The sequence below is a fragment of the Thermobia domestica genome, chromosome 11 (genome assembly GCF_964235325.1).
Source record: "Thermobia domestica chromosome 11, izTheDome1.hap1.1, whole genome shotgun sequence".
NCBI classification, from domain to species: Eukaryota; Metazoa; Arthropoda; class Insecta; order Zygentoma; family Lepismatidae; genus Thermobia; species Thermobia domestica.
The window spans coordinates 211,843,182-211,863,450 of record NC_137464.1 but is presented as its reverse complement, the minus strand read 5'-3'; the positions used below and the strand labels follow the sequence as shown (position 1 = coordinate 211,863,450).

Sequence of the window (20,269 nt, the reverse complement as noted above, 5' to 3'; positions counted from 1 at the left end):
GTTGTACTGAAAAATTGGAAGCAGATAATGGTGCATTATTAACGTATTTACAAAGTGGGAATGTCTGTTTAATATATAAAGGAATGAAGATTAATGTATCTGGACGTAACATGCACGATCTTGAATTTACTGAACTGGTTTACTCATCGTAAGTGTATGATACCATGTACAAACAAGATGAAACATGAATTTTCCTCTTCGCCCCTCCTCTTCGTGCATGCGCAGTCATCTGTAGGCATAGTGTCGTTATTCTGTGCTGACCAGCGACTGGAGTAACATGTCTTTGAGTGCTTGTGCGTCAACTATGGATACCAAGAAAGAGTACTTGTTAAATGTTGAATATGGGCTTAATTCAATGAAAACCAAATTAATTTGTATCGGACTGGATAGTGATACATTTGAACCAGTGATTCGTGTTGGCAAAGGACTTGTGTTTGGAGTGGAGTTAAATTTGGCAGAGTGGGAGAAACTTGTACATTTAACCCCATTTGTTACGGACTATTTAAATTCTCAAGTGGGAATTACATTTATAAAATCTCTTGGTCGAAAAAACGAACTGGTGGTACGAAAACTAATGGGTGAAAAATTAGTGATGTTAGAGAAGAAAGGAACACTTCATGCTCCTCGAAACACTGTGTACTTATCTTCAAGTGATTGGCTTTATTTCTTGGAAATATTACCGTGTATTGAACATGCTGTGAAAAACAGTAAAGTTTGTAGTGTTGTGCTACGTGAATATTTTGACTTGTGTACAGATACTATTCGTAATCATGTACAATTACAGTGTCTTACATGCAGAGGACTTGCCGGAATCCATACCTGTGTAGATGAACAGAGTATTATTAATGGTATGAACATCAGTTTTCCAAGTGTCTCTCTTGATAAGAACAGTGATGTGAACATTGATGGTGAACGATTAAAATTGGAAACGAAAGTATTTTGAAAACAAAAACTTATAGATTCAATAATGGCTGATTTATTTGATAGTGTATCGACACAGCCATGGTGGGGGGAAACCGAAACTCATCCTTCGGAGGGTATCAATGAAGTGAACGACTCTTCATAAAGAAGAAGAAAGTTAATTTGTTTTTTCATGTATACCAAACAACGTAATATCAAATGTAATAAAATATATATATATATATATAGTGGAAAGTGAAATGTTTTATTTGTGTGTGTGTTTTGTGTTCGTTTCATACACCTCAATATGATAGGATTTTAAAGTTTTTTATAAGAAAAAAATCCTAACATATTTTTTTCCTCGTATATTATAAGTGATACGTATAATAATAATAATAATAATAATAATGAATTCAAATTCTTGAAATGAATGTTAAAATAAAAATTAGTATTTGAAATTATTATTATTATACAACTTTGTCTTAAGTATGCTAGGACTTTTTTTTTTAATTTTAAAAAAAAGGAACTAAAATAATTAATATTAAAATTTTAAAAAACAAAAGTCCTATCATAATAATAATAATAATATTGAATTCACATACTTGATTTAATTTACGAAAGAATAACTGATTAAGTATTTGAATTCATTATTATTATTATTATGTAGTTATATGATTACATCATTGAATTAAAAATCAGTTTTAGAATCTTTTTTTTAAATCACTATGAAATTCTTTAATTCAATGACTTAAAAATATGTTTTATGATATGTGTATTTAATTACATAGCTGATCATAAAACATATTTATTTATTAGGAAACGGAGAAAATAAGAAATAAAACATTTGTTTTCAAAGAGAAAAAATAATACAAAGTGTTTATTGTTGATGAAAATATTTACACAATTAAAACGACGGTAAGTATAGTACATTTTAAAAAGAACGTTAGATTTTGTTTCCATTGTTCACGTGTTGATAACTTCACAACTGCCATATACTGTTCACTGATGATACTACTGCTGTTGATGTTGGTGATGAAACGTAGATAGAAGTCAATGTGTACATTGAAGATGATGTCCATACACACGATGACGATCTTTTACTCTCTGAAATGAAAAAAATTGAAAAACAAACTTAAAATTTATTTTATCTATAATCATGAACAAATAATAATACATACAAACACATTATAATAAAGAAGAAGAAGAAAAGGCTACCTACAATAATATGAAAAGAAAGTAATCAAAACAAACGAAGAAGAAGAATGAAGACATGGTTACCTGTAAAAGTAAATACAGCAAACGACGATCATTTTTTTCTGGAGTTGATGAGAAAGTGTAATGAAATTCATTTAAGGACTTTCCTTTAGCTTTGAAGCATAGGAAAAGATATGAATAATGCCCACATAGGGATGATTTTACACTTTGAATTTGTTTATTATTAAATGTATAAGAAGTGGAATTTCTACGTAGAAATTGAATATGATGCATTACATATGGAGGAAATCCAAATGTATCGAAGTAGTGGGCACGGCCATCAGTATGAATATATACGGAAATCCAGTGTGTACCAAGTTTGTTCGAGGGATCTGTATTTATGATGATAGCTGCAGGTAGTGGAACATGTGCTGGTAATTCATTGGCTGCATATACGCCAACGAAATGATTGTGAAATAAAGAATTTGTTTGCAAAGCATTCAATAAATCTAGTGTAGAGGACATCATGTATAAAAATGCAGACATGTACATATATGATATGATATTTAAATAACGTACCTTTAAAAATCCATGATGATGTTCCTCTGATGATCCACTTCTAAGAGAGATTGGAATTCTCCATACACAACGCAGGAGATAGGTGCTGGTAGAGGCTTCGTAAAATGAACTTCCAGACGAACACACCCATGACGTATAAGATTCCAATGCTGCACAGCGCTGGCTTCTCCATCTTGAGTAATGTCGAAAACAAAGATAGTGTATCCTTGAGGAAAGTCAAGGCGAGGAATATTGTTGCCATGATTGGAAAAGTGAATGCCTGATCCACAGAATAAGGTATGATATGAGGAAACATAGAGGTTGTTTTCGAAAATTGGTTGTAATGGTTTTGAAGGTACAGGTTTTCCATCAATGTATAGAGAGAAGAAATTGATGTCAAAATGTTTGAAATGAAATGGATTTGAAGTTATTGTTCCTGTATAGGCATCATTTTGTGTGAACGCCACAATCACACGAGTTGGTAATACTCCCATAAATAAATTATCAATTGTTTTTGATTGAAGATCCTTTGGAATGACGAACGACTTCATTTGCACTCTTGTGAGAGGATATTTGGCTGTTGTTGATTGTAGAAGCTTGTTATGTGCTAGTTTTATTGTAGGACTAACATTAATCTTTTTAATATGTAAAGCAGCGTCTAAAATGTTCACTTTAGCCTCAACAGACGCATCACTAGCGATGAGACAAAAGTTTGGCTTTGCAGGAATTAACTTGAGACGTAATTCTACTCCTTGGATTAAAAATTTATCTTGATTAAAAATATCACAATGAAGATGTCCAAGCATGTCGAATTTTGCACTTTTTTTTGTTAATTCATAACGTTGTTGAAATCCTTTATTACCACTAGATGTTGCATCCATATGTCCAGCAGTATCTTGAAACCAGAATGCACATTGAAGATGAGTATTTTTAGCAGAATCATCATAATTTAACAGTTTTTCAATGTATGATCGATATGGATGATTATGAGATGGAAATGAAATCAGTTTGTTATTTAAATACACTTCCACTTCACTGAACATAGAATTTAAAAAGTCATTAATAGGAGCCACAGCTTTATCACTTTCACCAAATGCTGATCCATCAGGCTTAACGATTTGAGCTTCGATGTAAAGAAGAGTATGTGGTAGATCTATGTATTCATCACTTGTTCCTGGGATGACAAACTCTATAGGAGCATTATCAGCTAGTGAACTGATTGGTTTGTATGTAACGACATGATTATCCAATATACTGGTTTGCGTTGGTTTTGTAGAAAAAATATCTAGTTCACTTTTTACACACTCGCAGGATTGATGATGTAAGAAAGCCATAATGGTGATGATTTAATCAAAGATATCGTGTGATAACTTCCTCTTCTTATAAGACTGATTTTTCTTTGTTTTCTGTGTACGTTTCCTCTTGCCCTTCTTCTTCTTGCGCTTGATGATGTGTAATGGTGAAGGGTTAAAGATGGAATGATGTGTAATTCTTCTTTTCCTTCGTTGATATCCAGATCCTAGCATAGATTTTAGTTTATTTTTTGCTTTGTCTTGCAAGACGGATCTCGCTTCACCCATTCGTTGATGAAAGGATTCGTTAATAGGTTGATTGTCGATGATGACATCAGTAATAACGTTTGCTCCAGATTTTAATAATTCCTTTCCTACTGTTTTAGCTCCTTGTTTTACTAGTGGCATGACAGAACGAAATAATCCTCCAAGGAAACTTCCAATACCATGTCCAACTTGATAAGGGGAGCCAACATAAACGTTTCCAGTTCCAGAAAGAGCTTGTTTTTGATAATATTGTAAATATGGATTATTCATATTTGTCGATGTTGACGCACTGGTCGAAAATGTAGTTTAACGCATACAGTTCCGAAAGTGAATGCCAGTGGAGAGCCTGTACTATCTCTTATATCTATTTTGATGTGTTCAAAATGCATCTTCTCTATAGGCACATAATGTGGAGTATTAAAAATTTCTATAACACTACTTCCAAATGTATGATTCACAGGATTCATATTTATGATACGTAATAATGGTGCTACTGTATCTCCAACAAATACAGATTGAATTATATCACAATACACATACATTGTAGATGGAAGTCCTAAACGTAAATTTGGAATGCTTTGGCCTTGTTGCATATCCTTTAAATCAACGCTTGGATCAAACCCCAACATCGCACTAACACTTGGTGATAATGCAACGTCTACATCTATGTCTTTATGAAGACGTCGTATAAAACAGGTATTACTCTCACGAGTATAAGAAATATGTAAATTTGTGAATCTGTTGTACGTATTTATTATCTTTATCAGTTCTGATATGTCAGTGTAATAACGTACAGGAATAGTTATAAATTTCCATTCATCACTTTTTGCAGGTTTGTAAAAAATTTTATTATTTTCGTCATTAATATTTAATATTGAATGAGGATAATGAATTTCAACAATAGCCACTTCCCACTTTTCATGGAATTCCATTCTTTGATGAAGTTTCGTAGTGTATGATGTTAAGGTGTTGTCAGGAAAATATTCCATAGAACTATTACTGGGAAGCGTAACGTAAAAATCTCCATCAGGTTCCACTGTACTTCTCGATCTTCTTTACGGATGATGCAGGTATCCAGGAATCGAAAGAAGAAGGATATCCTTTCCAATGAACAAGATATTCTTTTCTGCTGCCTTTTCTTCTTGTACGTATGATTTTATCTATGTAAAATGTCTTTGATAACGTCACAGGTTGTAATTCCTCTCTGTAAAATAATCCATCCAGTGGTTCCTTGTTTAAATCTTCAATTTCATAAACAGGTGGATCTCTTGGTATTATCTTCTTCACTTTAAATATTTCCCAAGTCCAATTTTGCATATATCCTTTATCAAATGTACGTTTAGTTTTACTAATTCGTACTGTATCACCAATCTTAAGATGTTTTGAGAAATTTGGATTCTTCTTCTTCTTCTTTATTTTATTATCATATTGATTATGCCATACTTGTAATAGGTTATTTTGAGAAACATTTGCAGGTGACATCTTTATACTTGAATGATAACCTTCATTGTATGATTTCACAAGAAGAGGTAATACATTTAAATAATTATACGTTTGATACTTTGTAAAATACTTCCACATTTTTTCTTTTAGAGTTCTGTTAAAACGTTCTACAATACTAGCTTTTATATCAGGATTTTTAGTTGTAATATGTTTTATTTTGTTGTGCACTAAGTACTTCTGTATTGTTTTATTAGTAAACTCACTTCCTTTATCTGTTCGGAATGTAATTGGTTTTCTGTCTTTGAACACAATTTGCAATGCTTTTAAGACATCATTTGTACTTTTAGATTTTAATGGCACAGCCCATGCATATCGACTGAACACATCTATCACTGTAAGAATATAACGATATCCATCATTAAATTTATGAAGAGATTGAAGATCATTAATATCACTTTCCCACTCATCATCAATGTTATTCACTACATAGAAATCTCTTTTAAAACGATGACGTACAGGTTTGTGTAACGTATATGTTGTTTGTTGCAGTAACCATCTTCTTATATAATGTATAGGAATTTTCTTCTTTGTAGCTATCCACAATTTTTTAACAGTTGAAAACGAGGCAGGATGTGAAGGGTTGTAGTAAATCTTGCTTAACTGTTTGTTTACGGTTTCCACCTTGACCATACTGGTCGTTTACAGGCACGTTTCCTTTTCCTTATAGGAGATATTACTTTTTCCTTTTCTTCTTCTTCTTCTTCTTCTTCTGCTTCTTCGTCGTCTTCTGCAAACGATTTCAGAGGTATTTTTTCCCTTGACGATGTTGCTGTTGGCGATGCTTTAGTTCGTCGTAAAATATATGACAAACGTTTTGGATTTCCAATAAGTTCTTGAGGTGTGTTATTAGAAGATAAATAATTACAAAATTTCTCCCATCCCGGTGGATTTGTGTGTTTCCGGGGTCGCGACACATCAGAAATTAAATCTACAATGTGAGATCCTTCTAGTTTATCACCTCTGATGTAAACAGTTCCTTTATTATCCCACGTGATATTATCATCATGTTTCATTCTATGTAGTAGTAATTCAGCTCTTTTACGAAACATTTTGGGTATAGATAATAATATTTCTTCTTCTACTTCAGGCTTCTCTGATTTAGTTGACGTAATTGAAAGTGTCACAGGTTCTTCTTGTTTTCGTATTAAATGTAAATATTTTTGAAGAATATTGTTATACTGATTCCACTTTTCTTCATCACTAAGCGATGATAACTGTAAAATCTCTTGCATTTCTTGATCCAAATTAGATTCACGTTTCTCCAGGGCTGATGATGATGATGATGTTGGTGTTTGTATACGATTCAGAACTTCAGGTGGAACTAAAATCATCTTCTTTGCGTGTTCCATTGTACTAACGGAATAGTAAACTTGATAATGCACCAGTTAAAATAGGAGCTAATAATGCCGGTAGGAATCCACCCTGCTGCTGTACTAATAAATGCTTCTTCTTCTTTTGGATGGAGTTTCCTTTCTTCACAAGATATCGAAGCGTCCTCTTGTATCGCTTTAATCTTGCTTTCTGTGTCTTTGTAAGAGGTACATTCCCTTTTAATACATTATAACAACATTCACAAATACTTCGAATCACTGAAGAGTCTGCATTGGCCAGTATAGCTTTACGTAATTTAGGATTTGTTTTGCTCAGCGTACGAAGAAGATCTCCGTGTTTTACTCTTGGAGACATATTGTCAGAATGAAGAAACACAGTTTAAAACAATCATTATAAACACATCTTCTTCTATTTCGATGGAACATAAACGTAATGATAAATATCATCAGGAAAGATATTTGTTTGAAAACGAAGTTCATCTGGCGTATCCTGTTTTAAATCAATAAAGAAATATCCATATGGTAACTTTGTTGCGTCGTTGAAACTTTCTTGAAGAAATTTTGGATTCTCAGGAGTTAATTGATAACTCAAATGTTTAATTTGTGATTTATCTCTTGGGTTTTTAAATAATACGAGATAAGAACAATTCAAACTCATATCTCTGCTTCCTTTTCCCTGATGAAATATGTTTTGTGTAATAAATAGTACACTAAGATTTCTATGATGAGAACCCTTTGTAAAGAAATCAACTATATTGCGGTTCACTTCACACATTTGATCATCAATAATAATAAGATGTGGTCCAGTTTCAGGTAAAAAGTCTTTTGTTCGAGGTAATCCTTCAATAAATTGTACTTTTGTCGAAATTTCTCTGTATGCATTTTGCCATTCTGCATAGTACCAATAAATATGACGAAACGATGTATTAACCACACGTGATAAATTGGACAGGAAACGTATTACAAAGGAAGTTTTTCCACATCCACTTGGTCCGGCAACAATACATGAAAAGGGATGTTTCCACGTCGTGTCCATGTTAAAGAGTATGATCATTCTTTCCTTATACGTTTATTTATAAAGGGCCTTATTACATTTCTCTTCTTCTTTTGTTGGAAGTAGTGTAGCCATATGGAAGAGTATCATATGAATTTGGTATTCTACGTCGTTTAATATAATTTATCTTATAAATTTTTGTTTCGGGCATGCTGACGATAGTATGGTCTTTCCTGCGGCAAATTTTTTTCTCATTGGTAATTTTGACTTCCGTGGGACGAGATTCTTCCTCTTCTTCTGCATCCTCTTCACTATCTACTATCATTTTCTTCATTACATCAAAATTTAGGTGTTTTGAAGATTCATAGTTTAATGAAAAGCCCCGTATCTTGCATACTTGAAACTCCTTCTTCGTGCTGGGATCAAAAATACGTAAGCTGTAATTCTTCGGGCCCGCCGATACATATTCTGAAATATAGGCTTCTTTACCATATTCGAGGACTTCATTTGTTAAATCGCCTAAAAAGTCACCAGTTGGAATTGTACTTTCACCAGGTTTTTGCGTATAAATGACGGAATCAGTATCAAAATATAATACTCTTTCTTGTAGTTGATCTAAATATTTGTACAATTCTAATCTTGCTTGTGCTGTTGTGTATGCGGCTATGACAACATTTACTGTTGGTAGTGAAACAGGAACGTCATCGGTGTATTGCCAATATACATATAACATGTCATCATTTACTGGAAATATTTGATGAACATCTATATCATGAGATGTTAATTTTTCATATAATTCCTTGGGTTCATTAATAATGCTGACATGACCCATGTTCTCACGTTGACCAAATTTTCCCCAAAATGAATTTAGCATTAATTTAGCTAAACTTCTAAGTGCTGGATTATGTTTAATTTTGTTCTCATCGAGACGTATTCCTTCCTTTTCATAAAATTGCTGAATGTACTTCTTCTTTAATTCATCTGTTTCACACCATGATGGCCATCCACTAGCTTCTGTTTTTGCTTTCAGGAAGGTGTTTATGTATTCTGCAAATAAGCCACCACTTTTTGTTTTTTCATCATATTGAACAACGTCATATGCCCATATTTCATGAATATCTATTATTTTATATCCTTTTTCTAATGCCTTTCTTACTTCATCTGCTACCCATGTTCCATGTAGCACTCGGTCTTCATCGTTGTGATTACAAGGTGCTTGGATTAATTCATCACAACATGTACGGCAGAGTGGAAACATCAATCTATCATTTGATTTATAAGGGAGGACAGGATGAAACAGTTGTTTTGGAGGCAAAATACTGAGCTTAACTAATCCTTCTACTTCTTCAATGGTGGGAATATTTGAATCTCCAGGCAGGTAGATAGTAGGATGACGAATTGGAAACTTCTTAGTCTTAGAGATAAATGGGTACAAGGAAATAACATCTTTGTATTTTATGGTCTCTCCTTCAGATTCTTGTGCTTTATGATACAGACGTATGGCATTCACACGCCCTCCATAAAAAGCGTCACGAGGTTTTAGTGATGTTTTCTTTGTATACGGATGATTACTAACATACTTCTTCATCTCTTCATTTCCTGCCAATTGTTTTTTAAATTCACAACCCCATATTTCATGCACTTCACAGCCAAAATCTTTTAATTTTTGGATTTTCTTCTTTGTTGCTTCATATCGAAATTCCATGGTATCTGTAGCATTGTTATAGATGGGTTTATCTCTGTCGTTAGGGTAGCAGTAGATACAACCATGTGTGAAATCGCCTTCATACTCCCAGACGTGTATTCTTCCTGTGTTGGGATCTGTCCATACACCATCTACTTTCATTGATGCTATTCGTTTTTCCTTACTACGTGCAGCATTGGTAATTTGGATATTTCTGGTTTTTTCTTCCCAAGCTATCCATTGTACTGCTTCAACTGATTGTACATCTCTCCATCGATATCCGTTCTTTGGTATGATACCAATTGTATTTTCCTTTAAGAAATTTCTACGATATACCAAATTACATGCACTGGCAATTGTAATACATTCAAGTAAGGGATTGACATCAGTTTCAGATTCAAATGTATTCATAAATGAAATACAGGCTTGACGTAATACCTCGACATCCTGTACACAATACTTGATGAGTTCTTCTTTCATTTTAAATGTGTCGTTTTGATGTTCGGTATACCATTGGAGAAACTTGCGTCTTTCGTCTACTTTCATAGTATCTGCTCCATAATATTTAATGTCTGGAAGCGGCCCTTCATAGGTTTGGTTCTCACGTCGATTAAAGAAGTGTGGGAAATATCCTTTGCACGATTGAAGCCCAAATGCACCACTTAATTTACTTAAGGGCATAGGAAGAAAGCTTAGTGAATCGATGAAGGTTATGTTTCCTATTTTAAGAGAGAGAATTTTTGCTCCATTCATGATTACTTCTGGAGTCCAATTCATCTTCTCAACCATGGTCTTAATGATGAAATGTGCGTCATATCCCTTTGAGTTATGGGCAACACAGATTACTGATTTAATGTTTGGTCGACGTTGTTGAAGATGTTTTAGAAAATCTTCTATTACATTTTCTCCGTCAAAAATATTTTCTCGCTTTCCACAAATGACACAACCATTCTTGATGTTGTTATCTTCATAACACTGGTAACATACATGTTGACTAACCAAGACATTAGGTATGTGTTCATATATGTTTGCGTCCTCGTCTTCTATTTTCGTATCTTGTGTGCATTCAATATCATAAAACAGAATCATAGCTTTCTTCTCCATGATGATTTTTTCATTGACTTTTTTCGATTTTCTTCTTTCATTCACTTTCATGTAACACTCATGATTGGGTGGTACTATAGCATAGCAAATGTTGCAATAAGTTTCTCCACACACGTGAGAACCTTTCTCTTTTACTACATAAATTTTCAAACACTGGGCACAACATTTCACAATGGAACATAAAGGCTTTCCATTTTGATACGGAGCTGACTTGTGATAGTCATAGCATGACTGTCCATAAAATTCTCGATTACAATCATTGCATGTAATATGGGTTTCTTTAAAATCACATGGTGGCTTCTGATGACAACGAAAACATACAGCTGTACAATGTTTCAAATGTGCATGCTTGTTTTCATATTTCTTATGACAGCTTTCGCAATAATAACTACAGCTAAAACATGATGTCAAGCTTTCAATGACGTTGTAATGGTTATCTACAAAGATTAAGTTTAAAGGTGTTCTTTCATTATCACTTGGTGGTGCTTCAAACATGACATCACTTCCTGAAAAGCCCCTATACACTGTAATTTTATAATCCTTTAAATATTCCTGAAATTTACGAATTTCAGGAATTCCACCACCATGACTAAGATCTACATCGGCAGCTTCACACAGATCTTCTGCTTCTTTTTCTATGATATATTTACTTTGATGTTTTACATATCTATTATATTCAGTTTGATTTCTTCCCTTGTATTTTTTCAGTCCTATGGCAACGACGATTGCATGTGCTAAACATCTTGTGCCTTTATTCTTAATTGTGATAATACCACGTTTTGCCTTTACATATTCTTCAGTATTCATAACATGTTGTTTTAATCCACCTTGTCCTCTTGGCATACGTACATGATGAAAATTCACGATGCAATCTTCATTTATAAGAAAAGCCGCATTACTTTGCAGTACTTTCTCATAACTTATCCATAGAACTTCTGCTGAGAGATTTCTTGCTTCTCTGAATGACAACCAAAATGGTCGGTGTCCTTCTCTCTCATTTGTAATTGTTATTCCTACGTAATCATGCTGGTCCACATTACGTAGCAAATAATCTATTAGTGCCCGTAGACTTGCTTCAATTGCCGTAAAAGGGTTTTCATCTGCACGCACGGGGGCTAGACGGAATCGTAGCATTCTACCCTCCATATTGTATCTTCTGTATTGTCTTCTTCGTTCTTCTATTATACGAAATCTATTGTGTCCATCATTACGGTTGTTATTTCCGAATCCTACTTGTATATTTGAATTTCGTTGTGCTTGAAATACGACTAGCAACTCGTCCATTCTTTTTTCTATGTCGTCTAAATCGACTTCCATTTCTTCGTGTTCTGTACTAGCCTCTGCTAATATTTCCATAATTGAGGGATATATTACTTCTTCTTCTTCTTCTTTTCTGGGATCGGGAAACAAATTGTTAATCCAATTTTCTAGTTCATTCGTGTAAAACTTATCATCTTCTTCTTCTATCTTCATCTCTTCCTTGTTGTAACCCTCTCCTATTATTTGGGAAAACGTGAAATTTAGCAGCTCTTCTTCTTCATTTCTCCTTTCTTCGACGTCTTCTTCTTCTGTTCCTTCTTGTAACCACTTTATAATTTCTTTAATACGGCCTGATGCTTCTTCTGTTATCGTTCTATTGCTAGCACTGTTCAATATTTGTAATAGTTCTTCTTCATCATATTCTTCTTCTTTTTCTACTGGAATTTGAATTTCATTAGTTTCTCTTTCTCTTTCTTCTTCTTCTTCTTCTGTTGCTGATGCTGTTGCTGTTGCTGCTTCTTCTATTCTTTCTTCTATTTTCATTTGTTCTTCTCCGTCTTCTTCTTCTTGCATTTTTTCATGATGATCTATTTCCATTTCTTCTTTTGCGTCTTCTTCTTCTTCTTCTTCTTCTTGCATTTCTTCTTCTTCTTCTTCTTCTTCTTCTTCTTCTTCTATCCCGATTATGGCATTTATTTCACTTAAAAGAACTTGCGTTTCGTTATTTACGACCACTACCTCTTCTTCTTCTTCTTCTTCAATGTCATTAATGAAGACCGTAATCTCCTTCAGTAAATCTTGCGTACTCTCTTTTGCCATTTTTCTTCCTCAGATGTATATATACGTAATGCAATATGTGTAAACGGTATATGAATATGATATATAATAGGATATATAAATCTTATTTAAATGGAATATATATATGTATATAAATATTTTGAAAGGATATATAAGCGTTTAAAAGAATATACGAGTAAGTAAAATGTGATATATAAGTAATTAAAAAGGAATAATAATAATAATATCAACGGGAATAGGGAAAAGGATTACACTTATCTTTATTTGTATGCAACCTAAAATAAAAAAGAAATGAATTTTGTTACTTATAAATCAATATATATATATTAGATATATAAATATATACTATATAAGACAGAACTTTATGATGTCAATGAAATAATCTCTCATCATACCTTTTAAATATTTTTAACTTTTCTTCCTATTCCATGGGATGAGGAGTGAAACAAATGTATGCTCACAATCTCTTTCAAATGTATTGACTAATGAAGATATGTAGATTACACGGCCTTTTATACTTATTCTGTTTTAGAATTTTATCGTTAATTTTAGTGAACGCGAAATCCGTATTTCCTCCTCCTCCTCTCTACACGTCTTTCTTTTATACTGTCATTAATTTTAGCGACCACAAATTCAATGCTATCTTCTTTACAACTTAACGAAAAGATGCTATTGACTTTCCCCGGAAAACCGTTCCTACATGTGTCTTACTTGTCTTATTCATATGCTACCCTTAACGTGTGAATGAGGGAGGGAAGACATTTTAAACTAAAAGATTTCATCTCTTTTTCTTACGTGATACAGCGTTCATCTTTAGTGCACGGGAAGTCACAGATTGGAATCCTGTCACGATATGGAATCAACACTAGGAAAACTATGGAATCGATACTAATATTGTTTATTTTATATTATTTTTACGTGTAAGAATACCACCCCCGGGAGCCCACAACTTTTTACCCCTTAGATGTCATGTTACTGATTTCAAAGTGTCTTTATTGAATACAACACCTTCGACAACTATAGAATCGATACTAATGTTGTTTATTTTACGTGTATGAATATCACCCCCGGGAGCTCAACACTTTTTACCCCTTAGATGTCACGTTACTGATTTCAAAGTGTCTTTATTGAATACAACATCTTCGAAAACTATGGAATCGAAACTAATACTGTTTATTTTAAATTATTTTTACGTGTATGAATATCACCCCCCGTGAGCTCATCACTATTTTTACCCGTTAGATGTCATGTTACTATTTTCAAAGTGTCTTTATTGAATACAACACCTTCGAAAACTATGGAATCGGTACTAATATTGTTTATTTTAAAATATTTTACGTGTATGAATATTACCCCCCAGGGAGACCCCGTGAGCTCACCACTTTTTTTTTTACCCCTTAGATGGCATATTACTATTTTCAAAGTGTCTTTATTGAATACAGCACCTTCGAAAACTATGGAATCGGTACTAATATTGTTTATTTTAAAATATTTTACGTGTATGAATACTACCCCAGGGAGCCCCTCGACAAGTAAACTTTATGTTAGATAATATTATTACATGAGTACTGTACTTTGATCTAAGGGGACTCGGTGAATCAATGGTAAAGCGTTCACTTGTGATGCGATAGGGGGCCTTGGTGATTTAGTGTCCACGTCTCATATAGCCTCGATGCTGAAAGGGGCGCTATGACAATATAGATGAAAGAATTTTTACAAGTACTAGGGGGCCTCGGTGAATCAATGGTAAAGCGTTCACTTGTGATGCGATAGGGGGCCTTGGTGATTTAGTGTCCACGTCTCATATAGCCTCGCTGGTGAAAGGGACGCTATGACAATATAGATGAAAGTATTTTACAAGTACTTATTGTCTTTTCGAGTGCAAAATAATACGCGTTCAATACTACACAGAGGCTTGTAGTATTTGAGCCCCGTCGCCCAAAGCTTGGACCTCTCCCAACAAAAAATTTCTTAATGCACACCTGTGTACATAGCTAGTATACGAATTCTATGACGGGAATCTGAGCATTTTAGAAGAAATGATGATAATAATAGGGAATATTTTAACTACTTTCGTCCTTTTAAAGTAATATCACATACAGCTTAGACTATAATATGGAGAAAACTGTATAAAGTTCAACTTCCTAGATCAACTTAAAGAAATGGAGAAATGTTCTCTTATTTGAGAATAGACAATTGTTTTAACTTGAAGATTTGTGCCCCATGATGAAATCGTGGGGTGCTGTGGTTCAGTGGTAAAGCGTTCACCTTCTGTGATTGGGGTCCCTGGTTCGATCCTAACTCTTGCCGTGTGAACTTTGTGGTGCATATAGCCTCGCTGCTGAACGGAACGTTAAACTCAAAAATCAATCAACATCATGTGTACATAGGTAATGGCATCCGAGATGTATAAGCAACACTAGTTTTGTCAAGTTTTAGATCTCAAACACTGTTTTAATATTACCTAAAACACACACACACACACACACACACACATACATATCTTCGCTTCGTGTTGTCTGAAACCATGACCTAAGACAATGTTGACGCGACAGCTGGAGAATAACATTGAAATACAAAACATGTTCTGTTATCTTATTTTTCTGCTCTTTGCAAGTAGACATTGCAGATACAGAAACTCTCTCTCAGTTCGTTGACTTATGTATGTGTATTTAACGTTAGGTTTCACTCTTATTAACATTAGAAAATTATGAAATTAACTTCAGTGCCTCAGTGGTAGAGTGTTCACCGCTGGTGCATGAGGTCCCGTGTTCAATACAGAAACTCTCTCTCAGTTCGTTGACTTATGTATGTGTATTTAACGTTAGATTTCACTCTTATTAACATTAGAAAATTATGAAATTAACTTCAGTGCCTCAGTGGTAGAGTGTTCACCGCTGGTGCATGAGGTCCCGTGTTCAAATCACGTCTTTTTTTTTTCTATATACTTGTCATTAATTTTAGCGACCACAAATCCACTGCTTCCTTTACAACTTAACGAAAAGATGCTATTGACTGTCCCCGGAAAACCGTCCTTATCATTTCATTTTTACGTTCCAGAGGGCACGGTGGCTCAGTGGTAGAGCGTTCACCTCAAGTGCTTGGGTCCCTGATTCGATCCCAGTTCGTGCCCTATGAACTTTGTGGTGGACAAACATCGTATGCGTGGATTTCCCTTCGGAGTTCACCAGTTTCCTTCCACTTTCTTCATTACATCATTTCATTCATTTTTTCATTATCACCTCTCCTTCATTAGCCTAGTAGACGTAACCGTAGGACGTAAAACTCGGTGGACAAACACCGTGTACGTGAATTTAATGCAACATTTCATTCATTCATTTCTCATTACCATCGTCCCGGCTGGAGCTCATGTGATTCGGATTCCACGTTAATCAGTAGGTCCACGTCTCATATAGCCTCGCTGCTGAAAGGGGCGCTAAACTAAAATCAACTCAACTCATCAACTCATCATCACCGCCTGCATTAGCATAGCCGACATAACTGTAAGACGTAAAACTTAGTGGTTCAGATACCACGATAATCAGTAGGTCCACGTCTCATATAGCCTTGCTGTTGAAAGGGACGCTGAACTAAAATCAACTCAACTCATCACCAACGCCTCCATTAGCATAGCCGACATAGAAAGACAGACAGACCTTGTTGGCTTTATTGTTGGACGTAAAACTCTTCATTGTTTAAAAGATTTCATTTACAGACAGAAAGACAGACGTATACATCATATTATCAAAATTAAAATACCAAGTCTGCAGACACTTCTTGCGTCAATTGCAATGCGAGCCAGAAAACATTCAAGAATTCCATCTTATCATTTTTCTTAGAAGCCTCATAGAAGTTCACTTATCTGTTTTTAACTAGGGCAGTCTTGTTATCTCGGTGTAGTACGTATCATCAAAACATTTGACAATGCCATCTTATCTGTTGCTCTTGAAACTAAACCATTTTAAGATGTAGTTCAATGTACTAACAAAACAGAGGAAGAAAGAGACTAACAAAACAGACATTCACATATGTGTCTGTGTGTTTTTTTAAATGTTAGAACATGAACGGAACTTTGAATAAATACACTTGTTCTTTCAACTGCCTTTATAACTAAATGAAGAAAGAACATATATATATATATATATATATATATATATATATATATATATATATATATATATATATATATATATATATTTTACTTACCTATTTTAATAAGAACGAGCGGTATCACAAAACACACATACACTTCAGTTTTAGGTTGAAAACACAATCAATTGATAGGATTTAATCGTAAGAACTTAAAGCACAAAACACTCACTACAGTTTAAGCTGAAAACACAATCAATTGGCAGGTTTCAATCGTGGTAACTGAAAGGACTCTGATGAAGATCCGGTAGACGTTCAAGAGTCTTTACGGGAGGGGGCGGGGCTTGGGAATTCAAATTAGCTAACCAATACAAGACGACTAGAAAAGGCATGTTTTTTCATGAACCTATAGCTGATGGTAACCCTAAAAGGCATGTTTCATCTTGTTTCTAGCAACATGATGTTCTCAAAGGCTATGAACATAACAACTAAACAGGAAGTGATATCGATTTACTTATCATAGCAGACATCACCATGTGAATATTCATATAACATACTTCACACCCAACGTTTTAAACAATATGATATGCTATGAGAAGTTTCCATTATTAGAATTTGCTCAATCATTGGAATCCATTCGCAGGAGGTCTGGGGAAAGGAGTGTATAGGTATGTGTTTCGTTATGAGACTTATATCTGGTTTCATGTCTCACGTCTTTAAAAAAATTGTGAAATACAATATTTACCTTAGCAACTAAGCCAATTTCGTGAGAGGCTTTGATCATTTGACTATCACGTCTTCTACAGACACTTTGTGGGAATAGGGCCAAGGGGCTAATCAACACGATTTTGCATGAGTATGTGTTTCGTTATGAGACTCATATAGTGTGTCTCATCTCACGCTTTTTAAAAAAAAAAATCATGACATATAATATTTACCTTAGCAACTAAGACCAATTTCATACAATCTGCTGAGAAGCTTCGATCATTTGAATATCATGTTATCAGTTCATATTCTACAGTCATCTCGTGGGAATAGGATCAAGGGGCTAAATCGCTTATACTCTTTGGCTTTCCAGGAGGAGTAGTGGGTGACGGGGGGTCAAATAAACCAAAATTTTCCCACGCACTTCTGTGGTAGCCGTAAAAGGCTATGACCATAGCAACTAAAGGCTTGTCGAAACTTGCCTCCCAATTCCAGGAAATGGTATCGATTTCTAGGAAAACAAGATATTTTTTTGCTGACTCGGCCGTCTATCCAGCCTCAATTCTACTGCGATCGACTAGATAAGAGTCAAGAAAGAAAGAAAAAAGATAGGGTCTATCATTATTTCATGGATATATGCTTACTTCTTGGCATTAAGTGTTTGAGAACCAAAACTGCTCTGAATATCCATTTTCTAATTTCCATAATAAGATTAAAGGGAAATGTGAATTCTCATATATAGGAAGAAAGAAAGAAAAAATAGATTTCACACAGATAACAAATTAAAATATTCTACTTAACTACTCCTTGGCCTTGGTTGTTTCAAAATTGTTCAGAATGTTTTTCCTAATTCCAAGAGAAAAATGATGGAATAAAAAGAATGGTTAATTCCAATAGAAAAAGAAAAAATATAATTACGCTTATTAAACAAAAAGAACAAGATAAAACATTTCAGTCTGCCTTGACAATTCCTAATGCTTAGAACTATTTTTGTTCCTTCTGCTCGTGAACACTTCATATCTTCAAACTAATATTTGTCTCGAACAAAACACTTTTCAATAAACATAAAGATCTTATAATTTTAAATCTAATAGCGTGTCCATGAACAATGATTGTCTATCACCGCATTGTTTCGAGGAGGCATTGAATCAATTAGCGACGAAGGAAGACAGGAATGGGAAAGGAAGAAAGTGGACTGGGACCTGTATCTTAGGTGCCATCCCGGCATTTTCCTGGTATGAATGAGGAAAACCGAAGAGAAACCTCACTCAGAATGGCTGGACTGAAAAAGCTATTACACCTTCTCGACCGAATGTTCCCGTACACATAGTGAATGAAACATTATTTCTCAACACTTTCAATCAACAGTTTGTTGGAGCGTTTTATATGAGGTCTCATCCTGGATTATTTAATGGAAGATTAACATGTTTGGGTCATTGTCCATGTGAAAATAAAATTTTTCGTTTGGTGTGGCAGCATAATATTCAACTACAAAGTATTTCTTATTCCTTTTACCTAAGGGTCTTCTTCCTGTTACCTAATGTTTTTTTTCACTACTTCCTTCAAGACTAAGCACGATTCTTCCTTAACCTCCTAATCTCACTAAAAAAGAATTTGTGATCCAAACTTCCCCCTTAACAAAGAGAAATAATGAAACCTGTTGACTTAAATGATTGAAACAATATTGGTGAAAATTTCACGAGCAGCAATTACGCAATAGATAATTAGGATATTTAAAACACAACATATATGATAGTAGAGATGCTACAACTATATGATCTTTTAATTGAAATGTATGAAGAGTAAACGAAACGTTATAATACTGAAAACTGATACAAATGCTATTTACTCATATGTGTGTTATTGAGTGCAGAAAGTAGTGTTGCTGAGGAAACGACACAAGACGACATCATCCAATAGAAATAATTAAACTTTTTTGGAAACGAAATTGAACCTCCATCATACTTCACGAGACGAGAGAGATCCCCATTGTGAACAACACTAGAAAAACCACGAAGTTCACGTCGTTGTTGATAATAGTGTGTACGCGTTTCGAATATAAATAACCCTCACAACTATACTGATGTAATAGCAGTTCTCATTCTTGATATCTGAGCATTTGAGATTAAGAAATAAGCACTTATACTTTGTTCTGAGAGATCATATGTTTAACCCTGTAGCTGTAAGAGGTTCTAAAAACAAAGATAGTTAAACAAAAACGCACTGTTTCTGGGTATAACTGGGTAATATTTACTGTTGTCTGGGTTTAACAAACGGTTTTGCGAGCTGAAAATATTTTAACAAACGGTTCTAGCGAACCGGCTGAATAAGACTACCAGACAGCGAGGAATTAACTGGCAATAGTTAGAGTGCTCATTTTCGGCACGGGAGACCCGGGATCGATTCCTGGTGGTAGCTTATGTGGTTCAGATTCCACGTTAAGATATAGGTCCACGTCTTAAATTGCCTCGGCAATAAACAGAATACTAAACTCCAAATCAATCCACCACCCAACCAATCGACGTCGGAAACGGGAGCGTCTTTCCGTCAAAATTAGAGTATTGTGGCTCAATGACAGAGCGCTAACTTT

General features: G+C 34.4%; 1 protein-coding gene across 1 annotated transcript; it reads right to left on the bottom strand.

The window, feature by feature from the left end:
- Positions 1–1,778: 1,778 nt before the first annotated feature.
- LOC145663736 (uncharacterized protein F54H12.2-like) lies at positions 1,779–4,170 on the bottom strand. The gene is made up of 2 exons (XM_081729817.1): positions 2,674–4,170; positions 1,779–2,004 (listed from the first exon to the last, which is right to left on the bottom strand). The coding sequence occupies exon 1, from the start codon at positions 3,984–3,986 to the stop codon at positions 2,676–2,678; it is 1,311 nt and encodes a 436-aa protein (XP_081585943.1). The 5' UTR covers positions 3,987–4,170; the 3' UTR covers positions 1,779–2,004; positions 2,674–2,675.
- Positions 4,171–20,269: the final 16,099 nt, after the last annotated feature.